This window comes from Camelus dromedarius, chromosome X (assembly GCF_036321535.1).
Source record: "Camelus dromedarius isolate mCamDro1 chromosome X, mCamDro1.pat, whole genome shotgun sequence".
Lineage (NCBI taxonomy): Eukaryota > Metazoa > Chordata > Mammalia > Artiodactyla > Camelidae > Camelus > Camelus dromedarius.
In genome coordinates, this window is record NC_087472.1 from 62,279,645 (window position 1) to 62,306,915 (window position 27,271).

General features: G+C 39.1%; 1 protein-coding gene across 2 annotated transcripts; it reads right to left on the reverse strand.

The window, feature by feature from the left end:
* Positions 1–1,877: 1,877 nt before the first annotated feature.
* Positions 1,878–26,821, reverse strand: YIPF6 (Yip1 domain family member 6). 2 transcript variants are annotated; one of them, XM_010978736.3, is made up of 8 exons: positions 26,703–26,817; positions 26,237–26,339; positions 15,800–15,928; positions 14,666–14,744; positions 11,247–11,289; positions 8,898–9,023; positions 8,099–8,256; positions 1,878–6,367 (listed from the first exon to the last, which is right to left on the reverse strand). In XM_010978736.3, the coding sequence occupies exons 2-8, from the start codon at positions 26,291–26,293 to the stop codon at positions 6,249–6,251; spliced, it is 711 nt and encodes a 236-aa protein (XP_010977038.1). In that variant the 5' UTR covers positions 26,294–26,339; positions 26,703–26,817; the 3' UTR covers positions 1,878–6,248. The 2 variants fall into 2 exon arrangements, with proteins under 2 accessions (XP_010977038.1, XP_031302344.1); XM_031446484.2 differs by lacking the exon at positions 26,237–26,339 and having other exon boundaries at positions 26,703–26,821.
* Positions 26,822–27,271: the final 450 nt, after the last annotated feature.

Genomic DNA, 27,271 nt, shown 5'->3' on the forward strand with positions numbered 1-27,271 from the left:
GGATAAAAAAGTAAATTAGTCATGATTTTTGTCCTTTTATAGCTCATGATCTAGCAGGAAAAATAAATAGGTGAGTATAATTCAACTCAATTCAGTAGAAAGTGCAGTGACACATGTGAACCCAACCACAAGAGAAGGAAGGAGATTATCAACTCCATGAAGACAGAGATTCTGTCTTGTTCATTTTAACAGGCACTCAATAAATATATATTGAAGGAATGAATAGCATTAAAATAGCACAGAAAAGAGAATACCTAAACCAGGTAGAATGGGGTAGAGGGTAGGAAGTGGGGGAGGGGAAATTGACTCTCTGAATGAGGTGAGGCCTGCCTGATTTTTAAAGGAAAAGGTGGGTATGGAGGGCATTCCAGAGGAGACAGCATGAGCGCAGAGGTGAGAAGTACCACAGTGTGTGCTTGGGAACAAGTAGTTAATTGTTGCTGCAGCACAGAATTTAAGACCAGGAGTCGTGTAAAATGAGGCTGGAGAGGAAAGCTACGGTCAGATGACAGAAGGCCTTTGTAATCCATGTTATATAGAGTCTCAGCTTTGTCCTAGAGAAGATGGGGAGGCAGCAAAGAGATTTAAACTGAAGAGATGTGGTCAAATTTATACTTAAAAGTAGGTAACTATGGCAACAGTATGACAAATAGATTTGAGGAGGGCAACATGGAAGCAGGAGATTACTTAGGTGTTTGTTGCTATAGTCCAAACAACAAGAGAAGATGGGGGCCTGAACCGAACCGTGGAAGTGGGAATAGAGAGGAAGGCATAGAGCTGAGTTTAATGAGTAAAATTAGCAGGGTTGGTGACAGAATAAATATAGGGAAGTAAGGGGGCAATTTGGGGAAAATTCTTAGATTTCCAACTTGGGTAACTGGGTATAATGTTGATGCTGTCCTCTAAAATAAGGGATTTAGGATGAGGGGCAAGCTTTGGGGGACCTGTTGAGTTCATGTTACCGAGTCCAAACCCGTTCTGCTTGCCGCACAACAGGCCAATAAATTGGGAGATAGGTGTTGGGGCAAGGAATAGCGACTTTATTCGGAAAGCCAGCAGGCCGAGAGGATGTCAGACTAATGTCTTGGAGAACTATCATTCCCCTAGTCAGAATATAGGCTCCTTTTATACAAAAAAACCAGGGAAGGGGGTGTGGTTGATTGTTGCAAACTTCTTGGTGTAGGAATTCTTTGTTCTTGCAGCTGTACACGTGGGCCAGCTCATGGTGTTCCTGCAAAACCTCCAACAAAACAAATGTTATTCTCTATTCTGCAACTTGTTATCTTTACATGAGTGCAGAGCTAGGAAGACTAAGCCTAGAAAACAGGGCACAAGGTTAAAGACAAAGGAACAGATCTAATATGGAATCAGATTTGTTGTTTTCTATTACATTCAGTTAAGACATGACAAGTTTGCAGAGCACACTGGACTTTCTAGTGACTGTCTAGCAGGCAATTATTTCTATGTCATGCTAGGAATCATACATCCAACTTCTGGACTGGAGGTTTCAGAGTTATCAGAATTTCTCAAACTAATTTATTGGTTCATCCATCCAAGATTAGAGCTGGCTGCCTTCAGACAGGTTTGAGCCTCTGGGTTTGAGCCCTGAATCCAGCTGTGTCCAGGTTCCTCAACTCTGAGATAACGATAACACCACCAACCTCAAAAGGCTGCTGTGACTAGAGATACTCTATAATGCAGCTATTTTAGTGCCTGGCATATACCATTCGCTCAGTAAGTGTGACTTCCCTTTCTAACTTGCTGCCTGTGCAATCCTACACCATATTCAACATTACCTGATGACAATATATTGTATCTGACAACAGTATGTAGCAAATATCCCCATGCCTTTCAGCACAAGAAAAGACACACACCAATTCTCCTTTTCCAGTGTTTTTTATTTGCACATTTAACATTCACAATTCATTTTACAGATTTATTCTTTTCACAGGTTATTTATAGGAAAGATCAGGATTAAAACAAGAGTATCGAAGAGGGACAAGAAATTACCAGCAGTGATGGTGCAGAATACAAAGACTCTGAAAGGGAACAGAGTGAACAAGAGCAGCATGTGGCCACTTCCCACCAGGCTGGAACACTGACTTCATTAAGGCAAAGCCTTTGCTGTGTTATTTATTCCCCCACCTAGTTTAACCCAAATAAAAAGACATTCTATTCTCACCCTACTGCTCTCTGAGGTCTTACAAATATAGCTGGTACTATAAGCGACCAGATGCATCCCTTGACTATATATAAACACCTGAATAGATAAGTTAAATTTTGATGCATTAACCATCCCTCTGGGAGAATCAAAACAAAAGAGGCAGAAGTTGATCAAGACTTTTAGAGAGAGGGGAGGGGTGTAGGCGTCTGGTGGGCAGTAGGGAGGGGAAGAAAAGGGGCTCAAGGAGGAGTGAGGGCAGCTAATCGAACTCTTCCCAATGTACAACTGCTCTTGTGTTTTTCTCAGATGATGCTTATATAGTGTTCTAGTACTCAGAACAAAAGAATGAGAGTTATCGTATTATCGACCTTTGGTGAGTTGTAGGTTGCAATGGCTAATACCAGGGAACATACCCTGGGGGGGTGTATCCATTTCACGTGCATAACAATGCAATTCAAATCTGTGTTCTACTATGATCTCACCTGTGTTTTCCTATTTTAAATCAATTTACTATGTGACCTTGGACAATTTACTTCACCTCTCTGTGCCTCTATTTTCTACCAGTAAAATGAGAATTATAGTGCTTTATGTTGAAGATTGGAGGAGATGCATGAAAAACACTTAAGAATAGTGCCTGGCTAAATCAACAGAGACAGAAAGCAGATTGATGGTTGCCAGGACCTGCAGAAAAGCTAGTGACTGCTAATGGATGTGGGGTTTCTTTGTGGAGTGATAGAAATGTTCTAAAATGCACAATTATATGAATATACTGGAAAATTACTGAATTGTACATCACTTTAATAAAAGGGTGAATTTTATGGTAAAGTGTATCCCAATAGAGCTGTTATAAAAAAATTCTTAAAAAAATAGAATAGTGCCTGGCACACAGTAAGTGCCCAATAAATGTTAGCTATTATTAGTAGTAATATTATTTTCACATTATTATTATTTAGACATCCTATGGCCTAAGTAAATCCCTAGAAATTCTTTAATAAAAGCCCACAGAATCTAGAAAAGTATTTCTAATTTACATATATGGATTAACATTCACACATTTATTTCTATCCAAATTGTCTCTGAAATGAACAGTTTCCTTAAGAATCACAATTTCAGTATTTTACTCTGGAATAAAACAACTGCATGCAATGGACGTCTGATCATATCATGACAGGCTCTAGATAAATTCCAGTAACTTGATGTTACCCAAGAATCTGAAATGACAGATTTTCATTTTCATCCCCAAGAATAAACTGGAAGCCCCAATACAGTAAGTATTTAGAAGATATAAAGTACACAAACCTTCAAATATAGGCTTGCTAGCCTTCTAATCATATTTTGGGGGACACTTTATAAAAAGACAAATGTAGTAAATAGTAAAATGCTTATTAGCCCCATGCCCTGTGACCACCTCACCTGCCCACCATAAAAACCCTGCCACAATGAAAAGATACAATTCAACTCATGTAATGAGCCACTTAAGAGGCAAAAGACTTGACAATCAATGATTGACTTTTAAGACTACACTGCACATTCAAAGATGTTCACATCGATTGAGTTTTTGTAACCTGAACAGTGATTAAATCCAGTCTTCATCTTTCCTATTGCTAAAGAATATGACAACAGAGTCTCAATCTCAGAAGTAGGAGCAGCAAGTGATAAGCCACGACGGCAGGAATGCACCACATTAGGCAATGATGCTCACACACTGGAACTTCATCTAAAGTGTGAAACCTTCCAATTCCTGGAACGGGGTTTCCTTTGTCGGAGTCCCCTTCCCTTCTAGTCCTCCTTTCTATACAATTAGCCATGTGCCTTTGCAGCAAATCAGGGAAAGCTGTGTTGAGGGTTACAATTTCCAGATACTCAGGTCTTCTGTCACAGAAAGCAATGCACATTTTTGCATATATTAAGAAAATATTTATTTATACCCTCAAATTGACCACTCATTTTCAGAAAGATAAATGAATCCCCATTTTACCCACTTTCATGTAAATCAGGTAAAACCATTCCCTAAGTCACCCAAAAGCAACAAATTAAAACACAGAACAAGTTCCCTTAACACCCAATATAACTGCCTCCCCACCCCCTCCCCACAAACCCCGCCAAAGTTGTGGCCTTAGGAATTTCTGACCAAATATGTAGCCTGAGTAAAATTCAGTAAAGATTTAATTCCCTTTTAAGAAGCATAATTATTTCTTTAATTTAACATTAAAATTACTGGGACAGATTATGAAACAATTTTGAAAGAGAGATGTTTTTAGTGGGAAGTTAGAAAATTTCAGACAATAGAAATGGATGATAATTTAGGATCAATTTCAAAATTCGAACCAGTTTCAAAACATTTTCTTTACCAATTCAAGACAGAAACATTGGCTTTGCCCTAACAGGGTTTATTTTGAAATTTAAAGGGGAAACTAAAATAAATACAAATACATAACCAAAATATCTGGACAAGGCTGGGACAGAGGGGACCAATTTTGTAATGCTTTGTAATTGAATATCATTCCAACAACTCATTTGTCCTAGTAAGTTCACTTGGTTAATCTGGGGATGGAGAAAATACGTTTTTAAAATTACATATCTATGTGTAGGCAGTCTTTAAATACGAATGAATAAATATTTAGATTCCACGATAAAGAAAAAATGTGGAATAAGAAATTCCTATCTTTGTAATTGTATATTTACAATGAATGTTTTCTGCCTGACTCCTAATCTTTGTCTGTTAAGAGTTCTTCACTGTGCAATTTATAGAAGGCAGCAGCTCATATTACCTTAAAGGAGCCCTGATTAGCTCCAAATCAGCCTGTCCCAGACACTCTGCTCCCTGAAAAGCCTTCACACTTGTGTGCATAAATAGCTGAGAATACAAGTAGGTGCACATGTGTAAAGACGTACTTGTCTAAAGGAGAGCTAATTAGCTTTACAAATAAGGCTTAAAACCAAGAACATAAATTGCTATTTCCCAACCCAAAAAACACATCTAATGAAAAAACGGCTATGTCCACTATGAAGAGGTGGCAGCTGTAAACTCAACTCATCCGACATCATGCTCTAAGTGTCTAGTTGTTCTGTGAATCAGCCATCAGAACGTGAAATCCCTCCATACTCACATTGTTAAACACAGGCTTCTGATTTAGCTTTACTTTCCAGGTAGAGGCAAGGCTACACAGAATAATGAAGAAGTCCTTATAGCTATGCTGTATCCAAACTGTCTCACTCTACCCTTAAGAGAAGGTGTCCACATGATAACATGCATTAGGCACCTACCAATCTAAATTTCTGAGGTCTTCTGCTTGTATAAGTTCAAGCATTGGTCCACTGAGAGCTTCAAAGGAAAGTTACATGTTGACTGCTAATGTCTGAGCTTGCATATACAGAACTAGGGAGTAAGATTAAAAATTAAGAGTGTCACTGAGGCGTTGTTAAGTGTGGCAGAAAGGTGACTATACAGAAAGACTAAAAAACTTATACTTTAGATGTTCTTTGCTTTTTCAAAAAAGCAGCAAGTGCAGAATTTCCTCTAATCAATATCTGAATATTGGTTAGTGCATGTTTGCTCCTCCCATACCAATGAATTCCCTTCCCAATATCTGTTATTGTCTTTTTAAGCTTAAGAGAAATAAAATATATTATCCCTTCTTATTTATGAAAAGAGAGGCATATTCTAATAGTCATAAGGCAATGTGTTTAAGAGCTGCACCTGAACTGGCATTCTCAAAACTGAAAATATAGTTACCAACTCTATTCAACTCGTAGGGTGTCTCCATGTGCTTCCCGAGTCATTGGTTGTCACCCAAATGGACCACAGTGACCCTATCATGCCTGGAGGAGGCATTATACTGTGTGTACTATGCACATGTATTTTAAAGAAATAACATTAAGAGGGAAAGGACAGCCTTTCAAACATCAGTTCCTTACATAAATAGTGCCGGTGCTTTATGGCTCCCTTTTAATTTCCTCATGTACGCAGTTACCAAATACCTCCAAAATTAGACAAAAGAGGGCCAGAGGCAAAGCTCCATGGTGAATTGCATCTTTCCAATGAGCTTTGAATTCAATGGTTTTTTAATTTCCATTTCCCGATTTACTGAGGAGTGAAGGTGAGAATCATCCAACTGATGACAAAATAAAACAAGAAAACAGGATAAACAGCAAGGGCTTTGCGGTTTGGAGGCTGGCTATCAGCAAGAAAAGCTGTGGAGGCTAAACAAAACAAAACAAAAAGGAATATTTAATACAGTAAGACTGTCACAACTACTAACATTTACTAAACTTGAATGTGCTTGGCATAGTCTGGAACGTAGAATTACATGCTAAATGTTCAGTCATACTCGTGATCCTCAGAGAAAAAGGCATTACGCAGCATTGTTTTCCAGACAGCTGAGGACTACTTGTTTCAAGCATGAAAGCTGTGAAAATTTTCAACCCTTTTAGATGGAAACCTTTCTAAAATGGGCTTTTTAACCCTGTTCTGAGAAGTTACTGAACTGTGCTGGAGCCCCTATGGCAAACAGCCTCATACTGCTGTGTTTTTGAGTGATTGTTATTACATTATCAGCTCTTTTAGATGCCATCTCTCTTGTCCATCCTGGAAACACCTACTCATCTTTTCACTCAGCAATAATCAATCTTTCCTGAACAACCATCTGGTATCTTGCCACCCCAGGTAGAAATGTCCACTTACCTCTTCCATGTCCTGACTCTACCCTGCACAGACTCCCATCACCAGCCTGGAACTTTCTTGCCCTTAAGTGTTTACATGCCTAGACTGTGAACTCTGAGGGTAGAGACCATGCCTAGCACAATGCTGACATGTGATTTGTGCTTAATACATATTTGCTGAATTAAAGAATGAATGAATGCTTATAGGAACCTCTCTGTCTCTTCTAAGATTCTAAGATGCTGAACTGTTGTGGGCCAGGACACTGGATAACTAAGCTATTTAGAACCTCATGTATGATAAATTATCAGACTCTGTGTGAGGGAATGAGGGGCTCTTCTTTGGGTAAAGGGTCCAAATTTAATATAGTCTTTGGAATATCAATTCTGGCACTCTCAGACTTCATTTTTGGATTACTTCTTGGCTTTTAACCATGGTCCAGAGTAAAGAGATGTTACTGTACTTAAAAATATTAGGCAATCTGTCTATCCCATTAAATAGGAAACTAGTGAACAGTTTCAGTCTAAGGTAGAATTTTAAGAGAATTTTAGGAATGTACAATGAGCAAATAGCATTCACTGCCACTGCTGTAGGCTCCCGCTAATCTTCAGCAGAATTTTCTACTGAAGCAGAAAAGTACTACATGATTCTTAACAACCTATACTGGGAGGTAGTATAGTCTAGCTTTAAGCAGGTGTGTGATCTGCTTGGCTCTGAAACTTGATTCCCTACTCACTAGTTATGTGTCCTACTAGCAGGTTGCTTAACCTCTCTGTGTCTGTTCCTCATCTATAAAAATGGGACCAATAACAACAGTTCTTATTTATTAGGGTTGTTGTGATAGTTAAACGAGATAATACATATAAAGTACTTACAACAGTGCTTGGCCGGTAATAAGCCATCGGTAAATACTAGCTATTATTTTCATTATGACTAATTTGTCAGGAAAAGGCTAAGTCACCTATGCCTCCCATAGACCTGGAGGACTAAGCTAGGTCTAGTGTAATCTCCTTTCCCAACCCTAAACATTATTGAAGGAGTAAAAAAAAAAAAAAAAGATGTGACTGTCCACATCTCTGAAGTCCAGATACCTAACTCAGATAAAATGGACATTATCCCTATCAATGCCTACTTAGAGCAGAGTTCTATGGATGAAACTGGCAAGAATCATAACACTAGCAAGTGACCTAGGAGTTACCCTGCTCCCCATCTGGTCTTCATCTCTAACTCATGTTTTTGTCTGCTCTGCTATGCAGAGAAAAGTACGTTCTCACCTACTATAGACCAGGCAAACATCACGATCACCACAAAAAGCCGGACCATGAAGTTGATTGGTCCTAGTTCAGCCAAAAGTACCAGCCGGCAAACCAGCATTGCCACCGTCAGGGGAAGTATACAGTAACCCAGCACACAGAGGCTCTGAAAAAAAGATCTGAAAACCAACATACATCCATTAAGATCGTAAATATTGCTGATCTTTAATATTATACAGTTTAATACACAGATTTCTATGTATCATGGGTTGTTACTTTCCTCCAGATACATAATACCTACACCCTGGTGCTGATTTTATGAGGACAGGCCTCTGTATTAAACATATGCTTTAGTTTTTCTCTCCTCATACTCTCCTTCTCTCCTCTTAAACTCCTTAAGAGTTAGCCATCTAGGAGACCAGATGATCTACTCTAATTCCTAGAGACCTCCTTCTCCCACTGAACCTCTAAGATGGTGTTTTGTAATCTTTTCTAGTTTATAGACCTTTCTGAGAATTTGCTGAAAGCTATGGACCATCTGTTCCCAAAGATAGACATAATCTTCTAACAAAAAATTCTGCCTATGATTTTGGGGGCTGGAGAGAGAGCAACTGAAACATATCAAAGGACCCCAGAGAATTTAAGATAATTTAATTCAACCAGGTTATCTCTGTTCAGTGGTTTTTAAGAGAACTTTCTCTTTGGCCCACATTTATCTTGACTTTTCTTTTTGAAAAATACATAACTAGCCAGACTTCCTTAAAAATCTAAGATATGCAACCTGGCAAGGAAAAAAGTAACGCATTTTAATAATACTCACATGTTTCCTCCAAGAAGTTTTGAGTTGAGGGTGATGGTAACTGCGCCAAACCAGACAATGACAAACACTTCTGCAAACTGGGGCCCTCCATCTTTTTCGCTATCTACAGAGCCTCTCTGAAGCATTCTGCAACAAGGAAATGGCATGAGAATTGCCTAATCTTTTATTTAGAGCAACATATTTAGAGCAACAAAGGCATGGGTTCTCAAACTTTGAATCAGGGGGCTGCCCAATACCTCACCTGAAGATCCATAATATGCAGGTTGTATGAAAGGGAAATGCCAGATTATGGCAAGCCTCCCTTATTTCAAATTCCAAACGCCTCAGGACAAGGGGTACACCATTTGGCCTTGTGGGAATGTTTAAAGGGATTACTGAAGACTTTTTTTTGGTTAAGCAGAGGTTACCCAAAGGGCTAAATGTGGCTCGGGGACATGAGGTTGTTGGTCCATATAATACTTAAAATGGTCTTAAATTCAAGTTGACATTATTTTAAAATTGGGAGGTTTTACATAAAAATATACATTTCTAGATTTTCTTACAAAATCAGAAGAGTTTCTAACACTAGGCCTAACATCCAGTGGACACAGCAGCAAGTTTCTTCACAAGGGGCTTCTGGTCACCAATTCACAATGCATGCTTTTACACATCTGAATTTGTAATCCTTGGGTTAATATTCTGGTTCTGACATTTAAAAATCACAACAGTCTATAAACCTATGTAGTTGCTGATTTTTTTTAAATCAAAACATACAGATTATCACTAAAAGACTACTTTGAAACTGAGTAGCTGAACAGTCACTTAAATATCCTCTGTCTAAAAATTTTACAGTTGAATCTTGGACTTAGAACACTTGTACTCTGTGTTATGTTTTTAGTAAAATAGTAAGTAACATCAAGCTCACAACCTCTTCTTATTACAAAGTATAGAGAAGTCACGTGGTAAGTCTTGCCCTACTATGCTGTTTGCCAGTACAGGCTTTTGTATTTTACGGTTGTGCATACTCAATTCCAAGTCCTAACAATCCAATGCAAGGCATGCTGGCCCTCACCACTTGTTATCTGGAACCCCTACTGCTTCAGCATGTATGATGAAAAGAACACTAACTGGCCTGGAAGTCAGGAGACTCAAATACTGATCCTAATTCTGTCACTAAGATATGTAAACTGGAGCAAATCACTTGATGCCCAGGTACTCCAGTTTTCTTCTCTGCAAATAAGGGGGGGTTAAACTCCATAATCTCTAAGGTTAATCTTTCAAAACTAAAAAAGTATATGTTCAGAGCTTCTAATATAAAACCTTTTATCAGGGCACTGGATTATTTCCCTTGATATGGTTATTAAGGGCATAAGATAAAGCACTCCATGTTTTTACCCAAATTGGCACACGCTTGACTTACACTTAAAAATGGATAGAGAAGCCAGTAAGAAACTTGTTGAATTTAGAACGGTAAAAGTTTAGGCCTGGAAAGCACCCTCAGTCATCTCCTTTTGTAGACATGGAAAAGGAGACTCAGAGAGGCTAGGTAGGCAGAGATGTGTAATCATCACAGAGGTAGAAAACGAGCAGTTAAGGAAACCTGAGGTTGAATCCCAGGTATACCACTGATTACGTGATCTTGGTTCAGTCCTCAGTCTCTTTGAACCTGAGCCTGTTTGTCAACAAAGGAAAATAATACTCACTTCTTGTATAAGATAAGAAAAAGTATTTAAAAGTTGTCTGTAAGCTGAGAAAAATCATTATACAAATTTTGGTTATTAGTAGCCCAAAGTCATTCTGCTGATAGAAGAGTCAGGATGAGAACCCAGACCTGAATCCTATGCAGGATTTTTCCCACTCCACCAATGGTTATACTCCCCTCTCCAGTGGCACTTTACTTTCCTTCCTTTGTCCTCTCCCTTTACATACAATGTGTGTGGCGAGCATAACACTTTCAAACGTGATCTTGCTATGAACTCTACCACTTCTATTGTATTCTCCTTTATATTCTTAGTAAAATTTTAAAAGAAATATGTTTGCAAATAATCGATGCTTAAACCTATTGATGTTTAATTAACTTAGTTTCATGATGAGAAAGTACATGAGACTACATGTTGAATAGAAATGCCTAAAACGGGCTAAGAAGTCATTGATAAATGAAGGTGGGTATAATTTTCACATCTTTAATTCCATCACTCTTTGAATTGATCCAGAAAGCTATTTGACGTTTTAGATTTAAACACATAAGGAGTATAATGTCATAGAAGTCCTAAACAAAATATTCAGCCAAAATCCCCTTTACTTTTGAAACTCCACTAAAAATATTTAACCTAACTCAAATGACAAAGAGAGGAAATATTAAGTACTTACAATGCAAGTGTCACACAAAGGATCAAAGGGCCCCATAAATCCCCTACAAGGCAAGAAAAGATAGAAGATTGTTAAGACACAACCATGTAGTATTTCCTATTTTTATTCCAATATGTACCTCTCCCACTCTTGGAATTCAGATATCAAGGTTCTCTCTGCCCAACCCTTCCCACCTCTCCTATCCCTCTACTTGCCCTCACTACTCCCCAATTCCGAATACCCTTCTTCATATATCCTTCAAGTCTTGTTTCACTTCATATCCCACCAATCACCCCTCTCGCCACCTACTGAGCCACATTTCAGCATACTACAGTTAAAGACCAATGGGCAAGGAGTCAAAAGACTTAAGTGCCCCACCCCGCACCATGAGAAAGAAGCCTAAAGCCAAGTTACCTCACCAATCTGAGACATTAGACAAGGCAAGTATAGTCAAGCTTACCTCACAAATATGAAAAATGAAGCTGAGAAGGAAGTGACTGGCCCAGGTTTACACAAGCAGTTAGGTGTGGGAGTGGGACCAAAACCTAGGTCTTCTGATTCCTGCTACAAAGTCCTTTCCACTCTGCAACACTGCTTCTCTTTTCTGATCACTACATTGAACTAGTACAGAATTGCTGTTCTTACAAGTGAAAAAACAGTCCAATATTGGTAACTTCAAAGGGTTAAATGAAATAACATGAAAGCTTTCTGAAAACTAAAAAGGCTCTGCCAACATCAGGTCTAAGCATGGTGGTTCTCAATCAATAGCCGTTGGGTGTTTAACACACCAGCAGTTCAGTAACATACAGCTTAAAGTGCAATTACTTTCCTCAAATAATATGAAAAAAGGTACATATACCACTTCTAACTTTAACCTCACATGTACATAACTTTACCTGAAAGAAGTATGCGTATGTACATACTTAACATTGTTTTCTTAAGTAATTTTGACACCACTGTGGAAAGTTTGTAAAAGACGTAAAAAAAAAATGATAATCCTAATACCGGAATAAAACTATTGTTGTTCTTGTTATATTTTTTAATTTACCAACTGAAAATCTGAATTCAAGTACAACTGACAGTAATAAACTAGCCTTTTTTTTTAATGCACTGAAGATTGTTTTTAATTTGTAAAAAATCCGTAACAGTATTTTAAAACTATTCTTATTCTTGTAAAATACATATAACACAAAATTTGCCCTTTTAGTTGCTTTTAACTGTACAGGCACTGCACTTTTAAGTGTACAAGCATCACACCATCCATCTCCAGAACATTTTCATCTTCCCAAACTGAAACTCCAACCCTTTAACCCCCTCAACCCGACAACCATCATTTTACTTTTTGTCTCTATCAATCTGACTATTCTAGGTACTTAGCGTAAGTAGAATCATATGTCCTTTTATGTCTGGCTTATTTTACTTAGTATGTCTTCAAGGTTCATCCATGTTGTAGCATGTGTCAGAACTTCACTCCTTTTTAAGGATGAGTAATATCCCATTCATATATGGTATATACTGTGCTGTACACATCATGTATTGTTGACCCTGATGGACATTTGAGTCTGTTGTTTCCACCTGCTGCTAAGAACATGCATGTACCAGTATCTGTTTGAGTCCCTGCTTTCAATTCTTTTGGGTAAATACCCAGAAGTGGAAGTGCTGAGTCATATGGTAATTCAATATTTAAGTTTTTGAGGAACCACCATGCTGTTTTCCACAGTGGCTGGCACCATTTTACATTCCCTCCAGCAATGCACAAGGGTTCCCATTTCTCCACATCCTCAGCAAGACTTGTTATTTTCCGTTTCTTTGATAACAGCCATCCTAATGGATCTGAAGTAGTATCTCACTGTGTTTTTTTAAAAATTATTTTTAAGTCATGAATTTTTTCCTTGCCACTTTGCCAAGTTCTATGATAACAGGGCAAGGCAGCAGGACAAATTTTGGCCATGACTTGCTCGTCCTTTGTAAAAGCCTATCTATCCCCATGAGATTTGGGAGTGGACCTTAACATGATATATCTATATTCATTATTAATCACCAAACTAGCGCACTGGTTCTGCATTGTGACTGAAGTAACCCTACTGTGAACTGAGCCACGGCAGCGGCTAGAAGTATATCTTCACATCTAGGATAACAGTGGTAGAGTGGGAAGGGCACTGAACTTGAAAATTTAGGTTCTAATCCTGCCTGTGTGATACTGACAAGACAGTCAGCTCCTCTGAGATTGAGGCTAATTTTCTTCATCTGTAAAACAGGAACAATAACTCCTACTTCATAATGTTGTTGTAAGGATTAAAAAACATAATGTGTGTGTGAAGGGAAGGCACCACAATAATAGCTATTATTTATGGAGAGCCTTCTAAATAGCAAATGCTATGTGAGGTGGTTCATATGCATTATTATTTCTAATCCTCACCAGGTATAGTTATTATTTCTACTTTTAACCAGAGGAAGAAACCTGAACCTCAGAAAAGTTAACTGCCTTATCCAAGATCACACAGCGAGTGATGGGACCACTAGTCAAATCTAGATCTGTCCATGCTCTTTCCACTATATACCAGTCGTAGCAAATCACGTTTCAGCTCCAACCCACAGTGTACTATGATGAAAAAGATTCTGATGCCACGTCCAGTCTCCACACAGCAATGGCACGTTTAATGTAGCGATGCCATCCCTATACTACAGCTGAAATGCTTCCAAAATAGAAGGTACATTCACGTACATCATTGTTACTAGTCTCAAATAACTGATTCAATTTTTCTGATAAAGGGTACTAAGAAAACCAAGAATGCTTGAAAAGAAAAGGTCCAATAGTTTTAAGAATAAATTCTAAATAAGAGTGTACTTTACTACATTGTTTTGATAAACTTCTTAAAGCAGTCAACAGACTAAATGACAGTTCTGATAATAGAAACGTTAATAAAGTACTATTAATGAATATATGTATGTTCATGTATAACTGAAAAATTGTGCTCTACACTGGAATTTGAAAGAACATTGTAAAATGACTATAACTCAATAAAAAATGTAAACAAAATAAATAAAGTGCTATTAATTTGTTAATCTTTAATGGGTATTAGCTATTATTCTAATTTAGCATTTAAACATGTTGCCTTTCCCTTGGAGATTGTTAGCCTGAACAAAGTCCCTATGTGTTTGCCCCTTCTAGAAGTATTTTTTGCAGTGTCTATTATAGCAGGTGAGAATATACAGTCTATATTTACTGATGAGGACAAATTCTTGAGAATATTCAAGCAAACTCTTCCAATCTCTGAAATTCCATTCTAAATTCTTAACTTTTTCCAAAAATCTCATTTATATATTCTTCATCCTACAAAATGGTATCAGTTTTACTACCACAGAGCCTTTGCTTTATAAAGTACTTATGATAAGGTATGGTTAGAAGCAGAAAATCCTCAAAAATCACATATACTTACAATCTCTCAAAAGAGTATTACTTTTCCTTGGGTACAAAACATGCATGAATTTTTTCCCAACAGCTTTTAGATCACGCATCTGAAAGACATAAATAATTTGTTGTATTGTGATGACCAAGGTTGCCAAGCAGCCCCTCACTTAACTTGCTAAAATTTCTTTTATTTCAATCTCTTGGGAGCCCTTCATTGAATTGCAGAACTATAATTCCAGTTTAATTCCTTCACTATACAAACAAACCAGAGAGGTAGGGTTTTTCTATTAACTCCTTTTTCTATTAACTTTTCCTATTAACTCCTTAAGCCAACATCTAACTCTTTAACACATCCCATCAGTTTTGTTTTGATTTTTAAAACTTTGCAAAAGAGAAAGATAGCCCTCCTAATATGTTACTTAATGAAAAACAAATAGCAGCATTAGTAAAATTTGCTTTGCAAAACACAGCACCTGCCTTTCAGTTCATACATGATGAGGTCCACAGGGCCAATTAGCCTGCTCCTGAGCTACCATATTCTTCACAATACATAAAATAAGTTAATTTTAAACATTCCCACTTCAGCTGGTAAATGAATCCTAGAAGCCAGATTTTAAAAATCAAGACATTTGAGGAAGGGTACGGTAATACAAATATAACCTCTGAAAACATAGTTGAGGTAATTCTGTCCCAATTTTTTAACCTAGAAATATCTTCATGTCGTTAATAGTTCCCTGTAAACATGATTTTTAATGGATGTGTACCATTCCACCACATAGATATGTTACTTAACTGATTACTATCCTGTGGTTCAACTTTTCCCCATTATAAAGAATGCTGTAACAAACATCTTTGTATAAATATTTTCTGTATTTTTTAAAATATTTGTGTATTTAAAAAAATTTTTTTCTTCACTTTATATCTGGAAAAGCAGAATTATCACCTTATAAAAAGATTTGGACATTTTAAGTTTCTTAATACCCATTACAGCCAAAGTGCTTTCAAAAAAGCCTGTGTCAAATAATTCTCTAGGAAAGAATCTTAAATTTCAACAAATAAAATACATCGAAAATCAGTGAACCAGACAAAAACATTACAAAGCGCTATTAATTATTTAGTCCCATCACACCGAACAGAAGTTCTCTCAACTCATCTAACTTACAATGGTATTCTGAACAGATTCATTTAATGTGGAGCTGTCAAATTCCCGAACTCGAGATCTCATAGGAATAGTGATTTCTCCTTCCACGGGGATGTCTTGTGAAATAGATATATCTGAAAGGCCTGCAAACTGAGAAGAGTTAGGACAAAAAAAAAAATTAAAGCCTGTAATAAACTGTAGGATTCCCCAAAGACATCATCATTTCCTAGAGAGTAGGGATTATGTCTTTTTGTAGAGTTTTATACAGTTTTTAAAGTAAGGTGTTAGGTCACCAGACATTGAACAATGCAGTTAAACTAAAATTCTCAAATCCTTACTTAATTTAAAGGAGAAGGCATATGATGGAAAAAAATTACAAAGTAAATGGCATAGATACTTTCTTGCTTTCAAATATTTGGTTTCTTTCAAGCATGAAATCTTCACAGGACACGAGCTAGCAAGATTGCAGAGCTAATAAAAAGTGACCTTTCAGCAATCACACCTTCACACAGCCACAATTCTGTTGCACTTCTGCTCCTTAGTGGGCTCTAGTGGCCTCTGCTGGCTAAAAAGGAGCATTGTGTGAAGTCCAAAGGGAAACTGGGAAAAACAGGGAAATAGCAAAATAACATCCTTATTTATACTCTTTTTACCAGGTTATTGGCAACCACAGATTAAATAGCATTTCCAAAGTGAACTGCAAGACTGCAAACTTTTAAACTCCTATGTTCATATGCCAAATTTGATTATTGCAACTGAAGCTCTGGAATCCTCAAGCTTCTAAGAAAACAGAAGCAATCCCTTCTCATATGGTTTTTGGCCCAATGGGCACAATATTTAGTGGGCAACAGTTACAGGTAAATGAAATACAAGACAGTGTACTAAAATTTTAGGAAGAATAAGGCTATTCAAAGAGCTTATGAAAAGCAACTTAATCACACTCTTCATAAGGGAAATGCAAATTAAAACTACTCAAAATAAATTTTTTCCTGTTAGACTGGCAAAAATCCAAGTCTGACAACATATTCTGCAAGTGAAGCTGAGGGGAAAGAACACTCACACACCGCTGGTGGTAGGGGAAAATGGTATTATGTTCTATGGAAGATGAATCTGGCAATACCTAGCAAATTTACATAGGGATCACTCGCCACTTTTAGGAGTCTAAAGATACAGTGGTAAAAACACAAAAAATACAAAATACACACAAGGCTCCTCATTACAACACTACTTGTAAAAGCAAAAAACCTACGAATAGCTCATTACCCATCAATAGAGACCTACTTTAATAAAGTATGGTACGTCCACCTAATGGAGTACTATGCAACTGTAGTAAGAAATGGGGTTATTTTTAAAGAACTATTATGGAGGGTTAAATAAAACAAAGAATGTGGAAAAAAGTTTGTATACATGCCACCATTTATCTAAGAAATGAAGGGATATAAATATATACACATCTGAATGCTCTATTAAATGTACAAAATATTTCATGTGACTTAAGTCACATGTCATGTAAGAAATAAGTCATGATTTTTTAAGAGGCTTCCTATTTAGAAAAGAAGAGAATAAGGTGGGGGAAACAAGGAGAGAAGTTAGGCTTCTTTGAATACACACTGTTCTGCATATATGACTTGAACTCATATAAATACTTCATGTAATTATTAAACAAAATCAAAATTTAAAAGTAGCCCTTAAAACTGAAAGAAGAATGAAACAAATGAACCTACTGTATATTGAATTAAACATACAAGCACAGAGAGCAACCATTTCAAGTGATTTTACAACACTGTAACTTGACTTTTGATTAGGATGCAGAAAGTTGGAATGAGCAACCCTCCCACTAGAACAATGACAAAAAGTTAGATGAATTACAAAATCATAACTTTCCTTGAACCCATAGAGAGCTGACATTATAGGGCAACCAAGTAGCATGAATGAAATCTAAGGAAAGACAGGCACTTCCAAGAAGATATGGGACATGAGCACTGGCTTATCTGTAGCAAAGTAGAAGACAGCACTGGGCATCACACACATGGTTAAGAATTCAGCCAATGTTTAAAATGAATTGCTAAAGGCCAAATGTGGACTATCATGAGAGTACAGAGTCCCTGGAAGCATCAGACCTAAGGGGAGTTCACATCCACTTGCAGGCTCTTCTCCACAGACTTCTTTCCATTGGTCCAGGTGTGGGGGAGGGGAGCAGCTGCCACTGCTGAGAAAAGAACAGGGCCCTGCTCAGACCCTTCTCCCCTACAGAAAAAAAGCCTTAAAGCTGCTAGGGGAAAAGCAACAAACTCTGTGTCTCCAGAGCACAGGTGAAGACTCACTGTGGCTAGAGAAAGGGAAAAGACAAATCTCTCTACTTTGGTGGGAGGGTAAGGAAACCATTCTGAGGCCAGACTATTAGTCTCCTTCAGCTGTGGGCAAGACAGGATCCCTGAGAAAGTCCCACCCAGGGGACCCAGAGACACATAGCCTACCTAAGGTGGAGGCTGGACCAAGAAAACAAAGAATACTCACCTCCCAGGTCCCCACCACCAGGCTAGTAAGTATGGAGTAACAAGCAACAGCAGTCTAGTGTTAAGGGAGGGGCTGGAGCTTGGAGAAAAACCCACTATTTTATGCAAGAGCAAAGGGAAGGCAGAAAACTAAGTGTGGAAAAGAAACATTAAGAAAAACACTGGGAAAACCTAGCACCCACCCTAAGCACAAAGTAATAGGAGAGGAACTTGAAGCCGGTGATGCATTGAAGGTTCCCACAGCAAGGACAAAAAACAAAGACAGTTCACTTTACGAGACTGACTTAACTCCATAGTAACAACTTAGCAGAAAAGATGTGCCATTTCCAGGCAGTCTCTACTGTTATACGTGATGAACAGCAATCCACACGTGCAAAACAACCAACCCACTGTGACAAGACAAAGCAATCAAACCAGACTCTGAGGTGATCCAGCTGTTAAAATTATAGAAAAAATTTAAGATGAATATGATTACTATATTAAAGGCTCTAGTAGAAAAGGTATTTGCACAAATGATGGTGAATTTCTGCAGAGATGGAAACTCTAAAGATTCAAATGCTAATGCTAAAATAAATGAACACAGTAATAACAGATGAGGAATGCCTCTGACAGCCTTAGTATACTCAACACAGCCAAAGAAAGAAATCAGCAATAGGTCAGTCAAAATTATCTAAAATAAAACAAAAAGAGTTAAAAAAAAAAGAAAAAAAATACATATATCAAATCATTGTGTTGTACACCTTAAAAGTATACAATGTTATATGCTAATTATATCTCAACAAAACTAGAAAAAAAATACTACCCCAAAATAGGATACAGCATACAAGAGCAGTGGTCAATATTAAATAGTCTAGTACATATACAATTGGAATCCCAGAAGAGAGAGAGAGAATGGATCTGAGGAAATATTTGAAAAATATTGGCATAATGGAAGACATCAAAGGACAGATCCAAGCCCAGAGAACCCTAATCATCATAGATACCTAAAGACCAAAACAAACCAAACATCCACAAACCTAGACAAACTACTGAAAACCAGAGATAAAGAGGAACATCTTAAAGGCAGCCAGATAAAAAAGACACTGCAATCAGAGGAAAGAGATAAGACATCTCACCCAAAACTACACAAGTCAGAAGAAAATGGACACACCTTTAGATTGCTGACAGAATAAACTGCCAACCCAGAATTCTAAATCCAGCAAAAATAGCTGTCAAAAATGAAGGCAAAATAATGACTTCTTTCAGGTAAGCAAAAGCAGAGACATGCACTACAAGAAATATTAAAGGATAATCTTCAGAAAGGAATATGGTATCAGAAAGAGACTTGTATTTACACAAGGAAACGAAGATCTCCAGAAGTGGTTAAAATGAAGGTAAATATAAACAGCATTTTTTTCTTCTTTTTAATTATTTTCAAAAGATGATTGCCTAATGCAGAGGTCACCAAACTTTTCCTGTGAAGGACTCAAATGGTAAATATTTTAGGCTTTGAGAGCCCAGTGGTTTCTGTTGCAACTACTTAACTCTGCCTCTGTAGCATGAAAGCAGTCAAACACAACACATAAACAATTAAGTGTGGCTGTGTTCCAATGAAACCTTATTTAGAAAAACAGGTAGTAAGATTTTTAATTATAAAAATATAACATTTAAGAAACAATTGGAAACTTGAACACTGACAGGATAATTGATATTAGGGAACTGTTGATTTTTTTAGATATACTAATGATATTGTGGTTATGTTCTTTTCTTAGCTTTTAGAGATACATATTAAACATATACTAATGTAATAATGCCTGGAACTTGCTTCAAAATAGTAGAGAAGGTAAGTGGGTAGGGCTATAGAAGAAAGAAAATTGGCCATAAATCGATAATTACTATTGAAGGCTGGGTACACGAGGGTTCATTTTACCATTATACTTTTGCGTATGTCTGAATTTTTTCTTAAAAAAAAGTTAAAAAGCAAACATTCATAATTTTGGAGGCCATGTAAGTTCTTTTTTCTTCTTGTGCCCCACCCCCAAGCCAAAATAAACCTGAATATAATCCAGCCTCTAGATCTTAGAGTCTACAGGAAATATATGGATAGACGAACATACTAAAAATACCACAAGGATACAATCAGCCAAATACAGAAAAAGGAGTATTCTACAATATAAATGACTGAATTTAAACACATAAATCACATTAAAAAGAGGAGAACACTTACATATTAAGAGACTTATTAACCAAAAATGCAAGTTGTTAACCTTGTTTCAATCCTGATTTGGACAAATTGTAAAACCACATTTTTTTTTGGAAAATTGTGAGAAGATGAACAGAGATTAGATGATATTAAAGAGTTATTATTACTTTGTTATGTGTGAAGACAAAGAAAACAAAGAAAAAGTCCTCACCTGTTAGAGAAACATATTGAAGTATTTATGGGTAAAGTGATAATACATCTGGGATTTGCTGTGAAACACTCAGAAAAGATCATAAAAGACAAGGAAAGACTGAAGAACCATTACAGACTCAAGGAAACTAAGGAAAGATAACAACGAAATGCAATGTGAGGTCCTAGATAAGATCCTGAAACAAAAAAAGGGTATTCACTGTAAACATGATAAAATTCAAACAAGACCTGTAGTTTAATAGTGTTTTACCAATGTTAATTTCCTGGTTCCAATCATTTGTACTACTGTTATGTACAACGTTAACACTAGAGGAAGCTGGGTGAGGGGTATGTAGGAACTCTCTGTATCATTTTCACAACTTTTCTGTATGTTTAAGATTAGTTCAAAATAAAAAGGTTAAAAAAACACTCCAGAAAAAAATAAGGTGGGGAAATAGATGAAATAAGAATATCAGAATGTTGATAGGTACATGGGGTTTGTTATACTCCTCTTTATTTTATTTGAATATTTGAAAGCTTCTGTAATAAAATTTTAAAACATATCACTTCCTTGTTTTTACCATTCCCTCAAACTACTCTCCTTCCTCTCCTCTTCCCTCCTCAAACTCTCCCCCTTCACTCTTCCACTCACTTAATCTTTTGTAACCTGTACCGGTCTTCCCACTTTACTGATACCGTTCATGTAGTATTGACCTCATAATCAAGAAATACAAGAATCCTTTCTCAGCTTCACCCTCTGAATATTCTTTAGCACTTAATGTGTAAACCACCCCTTTTTGAAGCCATTATTCTCTCTTCACTACTATTACAACGTCCTTTCAAGCTCCAGGATTGCTTGTTTTGGGTTTTCTTACTGCCTGCTACTGCTAGGGTAGGCACGGCAGTATAGAAGGAATGGGCTTTGAAGCCAAACGGCGCTTTGCCCTCACCAGGAAACAACACTGCTATAAGAATTAGGTAACACCTGTGTGTCAACTAGCACACAGTCAATGTTCAACATCTGGAGAGCCTGGGTCAAGAGTACCGGCTCCTGGAGCCAGGCAGCCTGAGTTCCAATCCTACCTCCATCATTTACTACCTGTGTGACAATCAGCAGGTTCCTTAACCTCTCTCTGTATCTCAGTTGCCTCATCTGTAAAACTGAGATAACAGTACCATCATCATAGTGTGGTCCTGAGAAAGAAATATATTAATACAAGTAAAGCACTTAGTAGCAGCCTCACACCAGGGGCTAGAAAAACCTTAGCTCAGGTTCAGGATTCCCAGGGAGTAGATTCAGGTTCTGTCACTGTTCTATAATAAAGAATTTGGCTGGCCTTTGTTCCCTGTTCCTGGGAGGTAGCCTCTAAACTCTTGGAATTTCCCAAATGATAGCAGTATTTTTGTTATTCATAGAGGGCCCTAACAGTTCAGCTAACAGGTGAGTCATGGTAGACCCCTAGTTTATGCTAATGAGATGACTCAGCATGGGGGCTAACTTCTCCAAAAAGACCAAACACAAGATGAGACGATTGGGGTTTTAAGTCCTGTGACATAAACCTGGCCTCTTGGGAGTGGGGGAGCCAATGATCCAGTCAATCATGTGATATACTGAAACCTCAATAAAAACTCTAGATAAGTAGGTGAACTTCCCTGGTTGGCAATATTCCACATATTGTCACACATCGATGTATCAAGAGGGTAACAGGGTCCTATCCTCACTCCACCAGAAGACAAGGAAACACTGTGTTAGGGACCCTCTCAAACCTCAACCTATGCATCTCTATTTGGATTGTATCCTTTTGTTATAACAAAGGTATAATTTTAAGTATAGCATTGTCCTGAGTTCTGTGAGTCATTCTAGTGAATTATGGAGCCTGAGGGGATCATGGGAACCCCTGAATTTGTAGCCAATAGGTCAGAAGTGAGAATGGTCCTGGGAACCTCCAAACCTATGGCTGGTGTCTGAAGCAAGGACAGTCTTACGAAGACTGCCCTTAACCTGGGAAGTTTGGCTTAACTCCAGCTACCTAGTTTCGGACGTCACTGCAGTCACTAAAGTGCCATGTGGTTCCCACCCATCCCCCATCCCAACCCTTCCTCAGTGTCTCTTCTCCAGAGAATCAATGACACTGTTTAGCGAGATGAGCCAAGATCTGAGACTCTCCAGCGCCACATACGAGACAGTACTACCAGGCCCTTAGCTAGTGGACCCTGCTCTCTGATTAGCCCTTCAGTGGGGATGAAAGGTGACTTGGACCCAATATCCTTCCCGCTTCCTCTTCACAGGCAGGCTTGTGCACATACATGCACAGAAATACACATGCATACTTTGCTGCCTAGCTTGGGCCAGTAAGGGGAGCAGATAGAGGCAGGGCCAAAAACACACAGTAAAAGCAGGGACTGCAGCCTTCAGAAAGTGGTAGGGAGGCAGATGGGTCACACTATCGACCAAAATCCTGGAGAGAAAGGAGTCAACAAGGTGGGATGGGGCATCAAGCAGGAAACAGCTCAGTCTAAGAGGCCTGGCTCCAAGGGGTGGGTGTGGGGATGTGGGTACTTACTGACAGTCTCTAGCCAGTCCCTTTGCCTGGGACCAGCCTCCTTCCAGACCCCAGGTTATAGCCATTATTATAGCTCTTTTTCCTGCTCTATAAATAGATAGGCAATAGACAGGCATTACCCAAGATTCTGTATTTTCAACTGTATGCAGATGACTCCTAAATCAACATGTGTAGTCCTGACCTCTTGTGAGCCCTGAAGTCTAGGTTTTAGTGTCCAACTGCCTACTTGATATGAACTGGATGGTCTGCCAATATCTCAAACTAAACATTTCCAAAAGTGAATTAATCAACTTGTAGGGCCCTCATCCTCCTCTTATGTATTTCTGTTCAGGGCATCACTGGCCTCCCATTTGTCCATAGCCTTGCTTTTCAAAATGTGATACTGGGAGCAGCAGCAGTAGCATCACCTGGGAGCTTATTAGAAATGCAGACTCTCAGCCTCATCTCAGACCTACTAAATCAGAATCAGCAATAAACAAGATTCCTCAAATGACTGCTAAGCACGTTAAAGTTTGCAAAACACCGATCTAAGACACAGTCTCCCTAACACTGCAAACCCTCGAGGAGTCTGCCTTTCTCAGATCTTCATGTCTCCTGCTGCTGCTGTAGTCCAGGTAGTCATCACTTCTTCCTGGAACTACTACAACAATTTCATTGGTCTCCTAGATTCCAGACATTCCCCATGGCAACTCTTCCTCTATTATGTTGTCAAATTCATGATTTTAAGTTTCCATTGGTTCCTTGTTGCCTATTAAACCTCTCAGCATAGTAGTCAATAAGAGGAAATAACACTTATTGCATGATTATTATGTGCTAGGCACTATACCAAGTGTTTTACATGTGCTAACTCATTTAATCCACCTAACAACCCTATAAGTATTACTAGATCTTGATTTTACATAGGGAAACTGAGGCATGGAGGGGGTTGGTAATTTCCCCAATATCCCACAGCTAGTTAAATGACAGAGCATAGAATCAAATCTAGGCAATGTGACCTCAGAGCACACTACCATAACCACTGTTCCATACTGCCTTCCTAATTTAGTAGCTTTAAGGTTTACCTCCTAATACTGTCCTGTGGTTCAGCCAAAAGAAATCTATCTGTTGTTCCTAACCTCTGTACCTTCACTAATGAGAGGCTGTGTAGTATTAATGGAAATAGTCAGGGCTTCAGAAACAGGCCTAGGTTCAAATTTCAGCCTGGCCACTCACTGCTTGTGGGACGCTAAGGAAACTGTCAAACCTCTCTGAGTCTCATCTCCTCACCTGCAAGTAAAACACAGTGTAAAAACCACCTAACTGAAATAGTTGCAGTGAAGTTTAGAAAATATGTGGGAAGATGTCTAGCACAATTCTGGCACACAGCATGTCATCAATAGATCTTATGCTCACCTGGAATTTCAAATCCTACCCAACCTTTGAGGCCCTCTCAAATACAACTTCTACCACGTAGCTTGTTTTGTCACTCCAACAAGACATGATAGCACCCTCTTTTAAATTTCATTAACATTTTCACATGTCACTTTCTTATATATTGTCTTTTTTTTAGCATTGTACATTTGTTTCATCCCTACAAATTAGACTGTAAGCACCATAAGGACAGGCCATTTGTATCCCCTAAAGCAACTAGCATAGTGTACTACACACTGTAGGAGTTCAATAAACATTGCTGAATAGAAGTGGATTGGATACTGAGTAATGAGTGATCAGAACCACAAAAATTAATTGGGGGAAAGCTTCATAAAAGAGGAGTAGGGCAGTCTATAGATGAAGGACCTAAAACCAGCTAAGCACCTGTAACTATGTCACAGCAGGAACTATGTGTGTATTAGTTCACTCAGTACACTCACTAATTCTGTGACGAGTTATCATCTCCATTTTCCAAATGAGAAAACTGGGGTTCAGAGTGATTTCCTCAAGGTCACGACTGCTCCATGATAACTTTGACCTACTCACTCTCTTTCACTGTCATATCCCCAGGGCCTAAAACAGTGCCTGGAACACAGTGGATACTCAATAATTATTGGTGAAATGAAGAGATGAACAAACAGAGCTAGTAAGCAGAACCAGAACTAGAATCAGTTTCACCTGACTCCCAGTTCAGTTCTCTACTAAGTCGCCAATTTAAAACAGAGGAAAGGGATATACCATTTATTGAGCAACCACTATATAACTAAACACTATTTGGTAGACAAACATTGTTTGGGAGGAGTTACTGGGAGGCAGAATGTTGAGTTAGTTACACTCCTCAGTTATGGCACTGATTGTATTAGACACTTCACATAAGTTATGTCACTTCATCTTCCTAATAACTCCGAGGCAAGCATTTTTACCTCCATTTTACAGATGAAGAAATGCTCCAATGAAATGACTTGCCCAAATTCACACAAGCAGTAGAGTGGGTGACTCCAGGCCAGCTAAGTTTAACTCCAAAACCTGTGTTCTTAAATACTTGTCCAGGCTTTGGGCTTGTACTTGCAAGAGAAATCCTATCCTCCGTAGAGACAGAAGCAAGAGAGCATCGTGAAAAGGACTGCAAGGAGCTGTGACAGGGAGGGCAGGGATTAAACCACGACTACTGTGGGAAAATCAAGCTATAACGTCGCACGGGGAGCAAACTTTCATTAAACCCAGAATGCTGCTACTCGAACAAGGGCTAGTGCCAGGTCTTGAGAAAATGAGGGGACAGCAGAAGCAAAGATACTTAAATCGCCTAAAGCTCAGCAGTTAAAAACATGTAGGGGACGAGGACAAGCCCTCAGAGTCTGGTAAAGGAAAGGGAATTGGGAATTGCACAAAAAGGCTCATGAAGAACGAGGAGGGCGGGTGGAAGGAAATAGCCCAAAAAACAGGTGCAGTGTTGAGACTGGTTCTAGCACCAGGTCCAGGAAGGGCCTGTCGGGAGGAAGGGGTTCCAGCTCTCTCAGGCCACAAGCTCGTCACCCGACTTCCTGAAGGGGCACTCTGCCTCACCCTCGGTCCCTTTTGTGGAACATCCCAAGCTCACCAGGGGCCTGGGCGTTGCCGTCCCCGGGTCTCCTGGAGACTCCGCCGCTTCCGCCATCTTGGCCCTCCTTCTCTCGGGTCGCTCCCACAGGCCTTTGCGGCACCTGAGACGTGGAGGCCACCGCCCTTCAGCGCGTCTGCGCGTGGCGGCCGCGTCACCGAAAGGCTCCTGGGAGCGGCTGGCGGCCCCGGCTTTCGTCCCTTGTCCTCCGGGTGTTGAAGGGAGGCCCGTAACGCCTCACTTCCCTTCTTCGGGGCCTCAGGTCCCGCTAGACACGCTCCCCCTTTAACACTCAAGCCCGATTCTCAGCTCGCTGAGAGGGCCGACGGACCGCCGCTTCCTTCTCCCGCCCCCCCGCCCCACCCCACCCCACCCCACCCCACCCCACCCCGCCCCGCGCCGGCTTCCGGCTTTCAGGAGTAGGCTCGGAGTGCAGCCCCCCTCCCCCACATCCCCAGCGCCTCACCTTAGGGAAAATGCCTGCTCCTCTCCCTGCAGCGGAGAGTCTTCAGGTTTGTCAGCTTCGGAATAAAGGGATCAAGCCCTCCGTATCAGCTGCTTCTTCCACTCCCGCCCCGCTTGGCTGATTCCCTGCGCTTCTCATCATGCCACCTAGCGGCTTCCCACTTCCTCGACTTCTGTAAACTTTTGTACGGTCTCCGCGTCGACCTCCAAGATAACTTTTCTCCCTTACCCGCTTTGGGGGTCGGGGTAGGGGAGAACGTCTCTGTACACATTGGCGAAAATTTTAATCCCACTACAATTTACTAAGTTGTTAAGCGATTTGGGGCGAGTACTGAAGATGTTCAAGGCTGAAAGAGGGTGGTTATTGTAAGAATAACTTTTTAAAGAAAACTCCTACATGCCCAACCTCTTTTCTGTATCTTATCCCGGGACTTTCTCAGTGTTACAGTCTTCCAATTTACCTCACCCAGGCTAAAATGAGGTCAAGCAATACATCCATCATTTATACAAGCAGTATTAGGGATACTGAGTGCCTCGCTGGGGCAGGCGGATAACAGTTTTACACCTTTA

Bases quoted from the DNA above. Each gene is read 5' to 3' on its own strand.
- YIPF6 (XM_010978736.3), bottom strand. From the start codon at position 26,293: ATGGCGGAAGCGGCGGAGTCTCCAGGAGACCCGGGGACGGCAACGCCC. The intron at 14,745-15,799 runs GTAAGTTAGATG...TATGTCTTTCAG, and splicing joins AATCTGTTCAGAATACCATT to ATGCGTGATCTAAAAGCTGT. The intron at 8,257-8,897 runs GTGAGTATTATT...GTTGGTTTTCAG, and splicing joins AAACTTCTTGGAGGAAACAT to ATCTTTTTTTCAGAGCCTCT.